Below are 11,519 nucleotides of genomic sequence, written 5' to 3'. Positions count from 1 at the left end.
TTTTTTACTACCCGTCTGAAACAGGGTAAGGGGGACCCAGCGTTGAGCCATTAATTAACACCTAGCTTTAGGCACTATTTTAGCCCTCATCGGTAAGATCCGAGTAGTAGGCACAAATTAAGGACTAAATTTTGCCACGTATATCAATGGCAGTGGAATGAAACTGTCAATTTCACATCCTGATTTTACCTTCAAATTTTATATAAATGATAGAAGCTACAAAGATAGGGATATGTTTTATTTAACCAGGATGAACGATTTAACACTTTAGAAAAGAAAAAACTATTCTGAAAAAATTTGTCTCCTAAAAAATACCCCCGAAAGGAAATAAAAACATATATTTCAACATAGAAAATTTGTTTATAGTTACCACGACACTTTTCTCTAGACGCAACGCACCCACGCACATTTATTATTGTTTAAAAAAAAAACATTAAAATCACTGAGAATCTTTGCGAGAATTTTAAAAACAAATAAAATGATTGGAAAATATTCCATCTTGTCACTGACAGCTGAACAACAAGGCCGGCAACATAATTTTCGTACTTCCGCTGCTCACCAGCATGAACGCAAAACAGTGTCCTTCACGTATATTTGGTAAGAGGTATTTTGTATGGGAGCTTCTTAACAGTAAGGTATGAAAGATAAGGGTTAATTGAGGCTATAATCCACGTTTACTTGGTCAGACGGGTATTTAAATCAGAGGCGTGCAAAAACCATTGAAACCGAATAAACGTCAAAATAAGTTTGTTCTGTTAACGTTTTGACCATTTATGTACATGTTTCTTTTGACGTTTATTCAGTTTCAACGGTTCTTGCACGCCTCTGATTTTAATCATTCAAATATTACAAAATGATAAACTACCTTAATTCAAAACCTTTGAGTTACCCTTTTGGGAGGTGTACTGTAGGAAGGTTTAGTAATGAAAGTTATTTCATCTTGAATCGTTGTAAGGAGTAGATCATTATAAGGAACGCTCAGATTTCTGGAGCAACCTCTGGCGGCCAAGGCACTCATCCAACTGATTGAATTGAGGGCTTCCCTCCTAATAGATTCTTTGACGGATACAATATTACTAATAATTTCAATTATTATTATTATTAATCGTATCGAGATATATTCATTACAAAGGTAATCATTTTACAATGTCCATATCCCGTGTTAGAAGAATCTGCTAGTCCGTTTGTAGACTCGTCCAGGAACGCCTTCCCCGCATTGTGGATGCTTCTTCTATGCTCCCGGAGTTGTTGGGCCTAGGCGGTGAATTATATTACGTTATTAACATATGAAAATTGCCTATATCAGACATTCAGATCTTTGCACCGGGCGGGACTCGAACTCACAACAGTAAGTCGAGCCAGGAAATCGATCCGCCCAAGAGCCAACGGTCTTGCCCATTGCTCCACTGATTCCCCAATAATTTCAATTAAATTCAAAGAATTTCACTCAACATGCCGATCCGTGGTACTCTTCCCTTATCTTAATTTTGTAAAAGAAATCTGGTCAATCCTCTCTTATCTAATTTCAACTGAAATCTGAACTCATAATTAAAACAAGAAGTTTTCGTAATGCATTATAAAAATTCATTTTTATTGCCGATTTTATATATTGACAATAAAATTTATAATTTTGCCCCAACATGGATTGCCAAAACACCATCTTCCTCTGCACTTCCAATCACGATGTTAGCCATCCCATCAACTTGAACTATAACCGTTTTTCCTGAACATGTAGTTCCTGATACGCTTCCAGAAATGACATCGCAATAGGTACCAGCTGGAAGGGATGTCTGAAGGATGACATCCATATCAGATCCTTCATTGTTGAAGGCAACAAAACCTTTTCCAGATCTTGCAAAAGCGATTTGATTGTTTCCATTGGACCACCAATTTGAAAGTGTTGCTGTTCCTGCGACATTCTTAAACTTGACCATGTTGTAGATCTGATGCCAACGATGCTGACATACCCATCCATTTCCGCAACTTCCATCAGGATTGATGCTAGGTGAGATGATGTTTTGATTATCATCCATAGGCGGACTTTGATCAATATTGTCATACGAGAAGTAAAAGGAAGACATTATCCGTGTGATACCATAGGGATGGGCTAGGTTAAAGGCAACTGCCATTCTATACGGTTTGCCATCTTTGTATGTTAGAATATCCCTTCCTGATGTTCCGCGTTCATTGTCGTGATTTTCGACAAAAGCTATGCCACGATCTGATGGCAAGAAACCCCATGGTTCTCCCCAGTTCTGCAAAGTATCTAACGACCTATTACCACGAAAAGTAATGCCAATGTAATACGGCAATAAAAATTCAGTTACACCGCCAAGTCCAGTATAATCGTATCTGAAATTTAAAGTTTTAGTCATAAGTATGTTCCTTACTTTGAAACATTAATAATAATACTTCGAAACAGCTTCACCACCGACATCAATAACTTCATGGTAGAAATATGGTTTAGAATTATCTGCAAATCCATGATCTGTATTCAAATTGCTCACACGACCGTAGATGTCCTGTGAATCTGATGGCCAAATGTGTTTGGCTGAATCAACGCGAAATCCAGCCACTCCGAGTGTGATCAAATGGTCTAGATATCCAGCAATTTTGTTTCTAACATACTCCAAGGTATGATTCAAATCTGGAGCCCCAAGAAGCTGGCAATTACGTACATTGTCCGAATTCTGATAGTCAACTATTGGACATGGTATGTGAAAGTGGGTAGCGTCATAGGGAATTTCAGGATATGTCCTTATGACACCGTCCGCCGTCGATCCACCAGTTCCCCTATGGTACAGTCAAGATACTTGAGCGAACTTTAGTACTAGAGGAAAAGAATAACTGACTCACGTCATGTTTGGAAGAGATCCCATGTGATTGAAGACGGCATCGGGATAGATTCGAACTCCAACAGCGTTGCATCTGCGGACCATATCCGCAAACTCTAGTTCATTTCCTGATCGCGTTTCTAGAATGTAAGACATAATATGATACCGCTCCCACCAAGGACGGTTAAATCCGAGAACCGTAACAATTGCATTTTCAGCTGGAGAAGACACTTGAACGCCGGCAAAGCCATTTGGACCCAAAAATCTTTCACATTCTTCCGCAATATCCACCCATTTCCACTCAAAGAGATGCACTATAACATTGCGACCCGGTGCGTAGTTTGGATCAAATTGACCATGAGCCAGAGTCAAAAAAGTAAAAATTAAAATAGCTGATAAATTCATTGCCTCAGCAGTTAAATTTTAGTATGTCCAACACCAATTGCAAAGTTATTACTGAGGATATGTCAGCAAAATTATTCCATTTTTATACTACTCTATTTTTCCTCTACTTTTTGATATCTTGTTTTAATTTACGTCAGTTTCTGTCTCGACTTATATTGTAAATTAAACACAGATAAGGCAAATATTTTTCAAAATATAATCAAAAACAAATTAATAATGTATTTTTCTTTTTCTTTGTTTATTATCTGTTTCACCTTAATTTTAGTCAACACTAACATTTTTAGACGAATCCATTTTTTTAAATAAATAAAATTAGGTGTGATTCTTTCATAATCACACCTATTGTGATACTCCGATTTTCTAAAAGTGCTGCGATCGAGCTGAAATTCACAGGGTATATGTTTTGAACATCCCTAAAGCCAAAAATGATAAGCCCAAATTTTCGGGTCTGGCCGGCCGTCCGGCCGTCCGTAGAAATTTTGCTCGTAGCGTCAGGTGGGGAAAGAAGCGGGAGAAGTAGCGTCACACATGGTATTGTGCCATTTCTCCCTCTCTCTCTTCCTCTATATATATATATACATATATATATATATATATATATATATATATATATATATATATATATACATAAAAACATAGTATATATGTTTATATATACCAGCGGATTTTCGCGGGCCGCGAAATTTTTCGCGGATTTTCGTGGGCCGCGAAATTTTTCGTGGATTTACGTGGGCCGCGATTTTATGTATAAATATCGTTCGAGTTTGCCACAATCCGAATTTGCAACGAAGGAATCACACCTCTATAAGCTGATCTAGGCTTATCACTGGTTTTCTTTTGCGTTGTACGGATCTCAAGAAGAAAATGAGTTAAACCACATTTTAAGATTTGTGGTATGTATCAAACTCAATTTATTAAAAATATTCTGCATGATTCATTGAAATTTTGCAAGAAATTTTCAAATCAATGATCTACAATTTTGATTCAGCATGAATAGCGATGACTCCATATGGATCATCAGCTTCGATAATGACTGCCACTTCCGATCTTCTCACATTCACCGTCTTTCCTGTGCATGAATTCCCATTTTTCTCACCCGAAATAACATCGCAATATGTTCCTGAACGGAGATAGGTGCGAACCTTTGCGCTGAAATCAACTTTGTCTCCATTGAACGCTATAAATCCTCGAGTTCCTCTCGAGAAAGCTATTTGATTGGATCCATTGTCATACCACAGCGTAACTGATGTCTTTCGAACGACATTTCTGAACTTAACCATGTTCCTAATGGCCAACCAACGATGCTGACAAACCCATCCATTTGTGCAAGATTCCCCATTGGATGAGAATTCAGGACTCAGAATATTATTGCTATCGTCATGCGGAGGACCTTGGCTTGGATCGTTAAACTCGTAACTGCTCATGATCCGCGGAATACCGTAAGAGTGGGCTAGGTTGAACGCTACGGCCATCGTGTAGATCTTTCCGTTTTTGTAAGTTAGGATATTTTCTCCTCCAGCTCCATGACCACGTTCATTGTCGTGATTTTCAACAAAGACAAGGGCTCGATTAGGAGGAAGTAGGCCATATAATGGCCCCCAGTGCCTCAGATCTGCTAGGGGGTACTTGCCACGGAAAGCCTTTCCAAGTTCATCGGATGCTTTGAATTCAGTAACAACGCCAAATGATGTGTACTCTCGGCTGGAAAGAACAGTTTATATAATATCCTCAATTCTGGTATTCTGAGTTTAAGGATAAGGCCGGCTTCAGACTAGAGGTTTAGCTCAGTTCCCGATTGTCTCAAAATCTTAAATTTCGAGCAATTTTATTGCTTTTTGAAAGCCTAATTGGTCATTTGTCCTTAATAATCCAATCCTAAGTTAATTTTTTCCAAAAAATCGCAATTGATAAAAAAATAGAGTAGTTAAGCCATATAGCTAAACCTCAGGTCTGAAGCCTGTATAAGTGCTTTATCGACTAGGCTCGTAAATGTTGATTAAGGACTGTGTCTACGAAAGACCGGAGATATTTGAAAATATTGTGAGAATTTTGCGAACTTTTTGTTCAATATTAATTGTTTTTGAGTACAGATAATCGTCAATCTGAGCAAATGACCTTCAAATCATCCATAGTTTTAACCAATTGATTTGTACAGTGCAATCGTTTACACTCGGGGTTGCCAGACTTGGAAACGATATAATGCGTACAATTGAGCCGGTAGCCCATGGTGTCATGGATTTTTGATCCACCATACCGTTTGCAAATCTCGCAATGTAGCATGCGGCAAGTCATGTAGCAAGTCAAGCAGAGCATGTGGCCTCTATCTCAGTTGGTAGAGCACTCGTCTAGTTAACGAGAGGTCTCCACTCTCCAGTTCGACTAGATATTTGAGGTAGTTCAGCACTTTCCCAATCGGTGGCAGCCAAAATTCCGAACGCCAAAATCCCGAAAGCCAAAATCCCGTATGCCAAAATCCCGAATATTCAAAATCTTGAAGGAGGAAAATGTTTAAAATAATTTCCCAAGACACAGAAGATTTCCCTTTGCCTCTAACAAGCGCAGGTGCAATCGTGGAAGTAGCTTTGACACTTTTAAGAATTCGGGATTTTGGCTTTCGATATTTTCTCCCATTCGGGATTTTAACTTTCGAAATTTTGGTGTTCGGAATTTTGGCTTTCGGGATTTTGTCTTTCGAGATTTAGACCGGGACCCCTTTCCAATAACCATTTTTCGAATTTTGAATTTAAGATGTACTATAACAGATTGACTTTCTCAATAATGTAACGAATAAAGTTTTTGCAGGCTTCAGACCTAAGGCTAGCTAATATAGATTAACTTTGCAGTTATCGGTTAAGATTACTTGGAAAATATTCACGTTAGGATTGGATATTAGGAGTAAATGATCCATTAGATTTTAAAATTCCCACAAAATAGCTTGTTTATTTAGGATATTGATATCTTCAGAAATTGAGATAAACCGTTTGTAGACCGCTTTACAGTCTAATTTTGAGGTATCGATATCTGACAGTGGACGGGAACACTTAGACCTTTCTTAATTTTTGCTGTTTTATCTTTCTACAATGTTTCGAGGACTGTTGTTCTTTTCATCAGGTATCAAAGTCGCAGACGCGGTATCTGCGTTTGATTCTTTATCACTCGAATGATTTGAATTGTGAGCTCAAAAATACTGGTCCAAGTGCAGTGTAAACATTTCCCACCTCTATGTGATTTTCCCCGCAAGTTTGATACCTAATGAAGAGGACAACTCTCCTCGAAACGTTGTAGAAGAATAAAACAGCAGTAATCAAGAAAGGTCTTAGTTCTTCCGACTACTGCCAATAACATCCCATAAGATCGAAAATCTTTCAAAAGATATCACTGCTTTGGATTAGGAAATATTTTAACACCAGGCTTGACATTCATCTTTGATAACATATTCACATACAAAAACGTTCTAAGGGCCTTGACAGACCTGAGGATTATCCGAGAGATGGCTTAGTGTAATTATATTAGAAATAATGGTTAAACTACACTTCCATAATTTTCTACTAAGCCGTCTCTCGGCTTAAGTCGTAAAGTGTGTCTAGGGCATAAGGATACTTACGATGTTACAGCTTCACCACCAAGATCTATCACTTCCTGCACGATGAAAGCTTTGTCTGTAGCCCTGAATCCGGAATCCTTATTCAGCCTTTTAATTGTCCTATAGATGTATCTTAAGTCTTGAGGATCCATGTGCTTAGCAGCATCTACCCTGAATCCTGCTACTCCCAAATCAACCAATTGATTCAAGAAACCGAGAATCTTCTCTCTGACATAAGGAGAGGTTTGATTGAGATCTCTCAAACTCGATAACTGACAATTCCTAATTTGGTAGACATCTTGGTAATCCGTAATCGTACAATCAGGATGAAAGTCTGCTTTGGTGAAAGGTACTGCTGGGTAGTCGAAAACCTGTGGATATGCTTCTGAACCAGCCGTACCAACCAATATCGTATCGAGAGATCCTGAAGCCATATGATTGAAAACGACATCCACGTAGATTCTTACACCACTCTGCCGACAAGTTTCAACCATACTAGCGAATTCTTCTTGAGTTCCGGAACGCGTAGTTAATTTGTAGGAGATAGGTTGGTAACGTTCATACCACGCGCGTTCAGGTGAAACCCAGTTTTCATTGACGGGGGATACCTTAAATTTAGTAAGGAAGATATGCAAGCTTAAAACCAGAATCACCAAAATATATTACCATTGTTACCTGTACTCCAGCAAATCCATTTGGTCCTAGAAAATTTTTACATTCACTCGCGATATCATTCCATTTCCACTCAAAGAGATGAACAATTACATTTCTGTTGTCTATATAGTGAGGATTAAATTGAGCCCTTACTGATAGGGATGTAACTATTACTGCTAATGCAATAAGGATATTCATAATTGCTTTGAAAAACTTGTACTGATCTCTCAATCAAGATTTGTGAAGCTTTTATATCCACATTTCGAGGAAGGAAGTTTATTGAAAATATTTTTACATCTGTTTTCTTAGATTTTTTTTACAATATTGGGATTATTTACTAAATTTAGATAAATATTATTGATTTCCCCGAGACAGGGGGTTCAGTATAAAAATAAAACATATTTTATTTGTTTACTAAAATACTTGCTTTATTTGTACAAGTGAAAGGTGAATTTATTTACTAGGTATGAATACAGAACCCAAATGAATGGCAAGTACACCTGATGGTGAATCGGCTGGGATGAATACTTTGGCATATCCCGCATCATTAACGACAACTTCCAAGCCAGTACATCCAAGTTCTCCAACACTACCGCTTATGACGTCACAGTAGATTCCGGGAGGTAGGCAAACCTTAACATCGGATTCAAGATTGGATCTTGTGTACCCATTGAATGCCACAAAACCCAAATCTCCACGACAGAAGGCAAACTGCTGCTCTCCATTGTCGGCCCAGTGCATAACACCGCGTTCTCCTACGATATTCCGGAACTTCACCATTGCTGCAACTTCTGGCCAACGATGCTGGCAGATCCAGCCATTGGTACAGAGACCTTTCTCATTGAAAACTGGCGAAATGATTTCCAAATCGGGTTTTGCCGGTGGTCCTTGATCGCTATTCGCGAAGTCGTAGGAACTCATAATACGAACAATACCGTAAGGGTGAGCTATTGCGAACAGGACGGCCATCATATAGCGCTTCCCATCTTTGTAAGTTAGAATATTTTCTCCGCCAGCTCCATGACCGCGTTCATTGTCGTGATTTTCTACAAATACTAGAGCCCGATCTGATCTTAGGAATCGCTCATCTGTTCCCCAGTTCATCAACTCCTTCAGTTTCTTGTTACGAAAGATATCACCGATTTCGGCAGAAAACAGAAATTCTGTGATGGCGCCATTTGTTATGTATTCATTTCTATAATGAAGAAAATTAAGTCAGTCGTGCAATGAATTCTGAATTTCATCATTGCCCACCGCCGTCTTAGCAGCAATATCAACCTTTGTTTCTTTTTGAAAATAACTTAGCACACAAATTGAGAAATAAATAAATAATTCAAACATACTTGGATATGGGTTCCTGACCCAAATCGATGACTTCTTGATACAGAAACGGTCTAGCATTGGGCGGAAATCCAAATTCAATACTTAGGTTTTTAGTATTGCCAAAGAGGAATTTGATGTCATCGGGCCACATGTGTTTACAGGCATCTGCTCGAAAGCCTGCAACTCCGTAGTCAATTAATCTATCCAAAAACTCAATCACATTCCTCTTAACATTGTCCGATTTTTGATTTAAATCGGGCAAGGAGACTAATGCACAGTCTCTGACTTGAACTGTATCCTGGTAGTCTTCAATGAGGCAGTCATCATTAAAGTCTTCAGGTCCATACGGCACATGGGGATAGAGTCTCTCATCAGGATAGACTACACTCCCTCCTGTGCCTATGATCTCTCCCGGTCCAGCTGCCATGTGATTGAACACAACATCCACGTAGATTCGTACTCCTGCATCATAGCATCTCTTGACCATATCCATAAAATCCAGTTCATCTCCAGAGCGACCAATAATGGCATAAGATACTGGTTGGTATCTCTCCCACCAAGCTCCTAAAGGGGTCACGAGAACTTCATTCACTGGAGATACTTGAACACCTCCGAAACCATTTGGTCCCAAGTATTCCTCACATTCCTTGGCAATATCTGCAAACTTCCACTCAAACAGGTGCACAATAACACTTCGTCCGGGTAGGAAATACGGATCGAATTGTGCCCTAACATGGACTAAACTCCACAAAATTAATTTAAAAACAAATACTAAATCCCGAATTTGCATTTTCACTTTCACTTTATGCTCAATTCTGAAGCATATTTCTGTTTCCGCGATGCATTTATATTCAGCAGAGTTACTCATAAATTGTCGTTGAGCGTGACAAATACAGAATAATCAGATTAATTGCTATCATACCAAAGATCTTTTCACTAATGAATGTAAGTCAAGGACACATCATTGATTTTTACGGTCATTAATGTTAGATTTTCCCAATGGTATATTTTTAATTTTAATTGAGAGGTTCTGAGATTTCGATTTATCGATTTACAGGTTTTGGAAATTGCTTTCGAATATTTAACAGGTTTTAAATTTTTCGTTAGGTATTTTATTGGCCCAGTAGGAGCCAAACTATGAGAGATGTGAACTTTAAGTTGTCGGTTATCCTGCCCCGGAAATTATGGAAATGATGACCAGACTGTCTGGTTGCTTGTGTCCGGGCCAAGTAGCAAAGTAGTTGTCTCAGAGAACGATTTTTAAATTCGTTCTTTTACAAATTTTTAGTATCCGGAATATTATGCATACCTCTTGTGCTTGGTCTTCTGCCAATTTATCTCTTGGGTGGGTCAAAACGCTGTTCCGGCTGTTATATAAATAAATAAAAAATTCCAAATTAATGAATGATAAAAATTTGATTTTAATTTCTTTTATTTATTTTAGTAGTAGTCCAAATAACGTTTTACAAACTGTTTTACAGTTTACGAGTTAGTTAAAAACGCCAAAATCCCGAAAAAACAAAATCCGGATGAGACAAAATCGAAATCCTGAAAGCCAAAGTCCCGAATGACCAAAATCCCAAAAATTCAAAATTTCGAAAACCAAATCCCGTACGCCAAAATTCTGAAAAAACTAAATCAGGAAAAGTAAAAAAATCCGAATGACAAAATCCCCAAGAGCAAATATCCCGAAAATGTAAAATCCGGAAAAGCCAAAATCCTGGAAAGCAAATTAAGTTTAATATAGTCTTAAGAAGAGATCTGTAAATCTAAAAGAAATGAAATAAACTGAAATATAAATATCACGAAAATCCAAAATTCTTAAAGGCAAAAGCCCGAAGATCTGAACGTCAAAATCCCGAAACCTAAAATCCCGAACATTAAAATCCCGAATGACCAAAATCCCGAAAGACAAAATACCGAAAATCCAAAATACCGAAAATCCAAAATCCCGAAAACCAAAATCCCGAACATCAAAATCCTGAATGATCAAAATCCTGAAAGCCAAAATCTCGAAAGCCAAATCCTGAAAGCCAAAATTCCAAAAAGCCCGAATCCTGAAAGGAACCCTCCTTATCTTTTGAAGATACTTCGTATAAGTTTCTTCTTTCTACATATTTAAAAGTGGATACGGAAAAAATTAAATAACATTCGAACATTTTAATATTCGAAATGGTAAAGAAAAGTCCTCTGCCTAACACCGAAAATATCGAAGAATCAATAGGGTAAAAATTACATTGTTCAAATTAGGAAAGCACGCGCTTCTTTTATTTTATATTGATTTTCGAATTGAGTTTTGAATGGTTTTGTACCATCTATATGCCTTATGTACAGTGCACTACGGGCAGGGCAGAGCATTCTCATATATTTTCCGTACAAACATTTTTTCTTAAGTGGTTTTTTAGTTTTGGTATAAAATCAAATGCAATCATTTTAAAACTTTTACCAAATGAAAGAGTATCTAATGTTATGTTACTAGCAAAAAATTTATAATGATTGCACGAGGATAATAGTTCCTAAAACCTTTATGAAAAAGACGTAAAATTCGCAATTCTTTTGAATTTTTCTGAAAAGTTTTCTATCTGTAACACCAGTAAAATTTTAAGTTCAATAAAAATATATTCTCTGTATATGTGGCTACCATTTCATGTTATATTTATTTTTGTAGGATCTAAAGCTTAAAAATTATAAAGAATTTAAGTAAAATATACCATTTGTGA

General features: G+C 37.5%; 3 protein-coding genes across 3 annotated transcripts; all 3 read right to left on the bottom strand.

The window, feature by feature from the left end:
• Positions 1–1,561: 1,561 nt before the first annotated feature.
• LOC129802060 (alpha-amylase A-like) lies at positions 1,562–3,476 on the bottom strand. The gene is made up of 3 exons (XM_055847615.1): positions 2,857–3,476; positions 2,413–2,793; positions 1,562–2,352 (listed from the first exon to the last, which is right to left on the bottom strand). The coding sequence occupies exons 1-3, from the start codon at positions 3,237–3,239 to the stop codon at positions 1,623–1,625; spliced, it is 1,494 nt and encodes a 497-aa protein (XP_055703590.1). The 5' UTR covers positions 3,240–3,476; the 3' UTR covers positions 1,562–1,622.
• Positions 3,477–4,118: 642 nt separating this feature from the next.
• On the bottom strand, positions 4,119–7,706 carry LOC129802059 (alpha-amylase 4N-like). The gene is made up of 3 exons (XM_055847614.1): positions 7,498–7,706; positions 6,844–7,430; positions 4,119–4,940 (listed from the first exon to the last, which is right to left on the bottom strand). Exons 1-3 carry the CDS (start codon positions 7,672–7,674, stop codon positions 4,211–4,213), a joined length of 1,494 nt encoding a protein of 497 aa, XP_055703589.1. The 5' UTR covers positions 7,675–7,706; the 3' UTR covers positions 4,119–4,210.
• Positions 7,707–7,877: 171 nt separating this feature from the next.
• Positions 7,878–9,622, bottom strand: LOC129802058 (alpha-amylase A-like). Its single transcript, XM_055847613.1, has 2 exons — positions 8,820–9,622; positions 7,878–8,671 (listed from the first exon to the last, which is right to left on the bottom strand). Exons 1-2 carry the CDS (start codon positions 9,587–9,589, stop codon positions 7,930–7,932), a joined length of 1,512 nt encoding a protein of 503 aa, XP_055703588.1. The 5' UTR covers positions 9,590–9,622; the 3' UTR covers positions 7,878–7,929.
• Positions 9,623–11,519: the final 1,897 nt, after the last annotated feature.

Source organism: Phlebotomus papatasi, chromosome 2 (genome assembly GCF_024763615.1).
Source record: "Phlebotomus papatasi isolate M1 chromosome 2, Ppap_2.1, whole genome shotgun sequence".
NCBI classification, from domain to species: Eukaryota; Metazoa; Arthropoda; class Insecta; order Diptera; family Psychodidae; genus Phlebotomus; species Phlebotomus papatasi.
Note: the sequence above shows the minus strand (reverse complement) of the source record. Positions and strands in the feature narration are given on the sequence as shown.

Excerpts from the sequence above, each read along its gene's own strand:
- LOC129802060 (XM_055847615.1), bottom strand. The coding sequence starts at position 3,239 with ATGAATTTATCAGCTATTTTAATTTTTACTTTTTTGACTCTGGCTCAT. Across the intron at positions 2,794-2,856 it reads GGATCTCTTCCAAACATGAC|GGGAACTGGTGGATCGACGG; the intron begins GTGAGTCAGTTA and ends ACTGTACCATAG. Across the intron at positions 2,353-2,412 it reads GGTGGTGAAGCTGTTTCGAA|ATACGATTATACTGGACTTG; the intron begins GTATTATTATTA and ends TTTAAATTTCAG.
- LOC129802059 (XM_055847614.1), bottom strand. The coding sequence starts at position 7,674 with ATGAATATCCTTATTGCATTAGCAGTAATAGTTACATCCCTATCAGTA. Across the intron at positions 7,431-7,497 it reads ATGGATTTGCTGGAGTACAG|GTATCCCCCGTCAATGAAAA; the intron begins GTAACAATGGTA and ends ACTAAATTTAAG. Across the intron at positions 4,941-6,843 it reads GGTGGTGAAGCTGTAACATC|CCGAGAGTACACATCATTTG; the intron begins GTAAGTATCCTT and ends TGTTCTTTCCAG.
- LOC129802058 (XM_055847613.1), bottom strand. The coding sequence starts at position 9,589 with ATGCAAATTCGGGATTTAGTATTTGTTTTTAAATTAATTTTGTGGAGT. Across the intron at positions 8,672-8,819 it reads GGTCAGGAACCCATATCCAA|AAATGAATACATAACAAATG; the intron begins GTATGTTTGAAT and ends TCTTCATTATAG.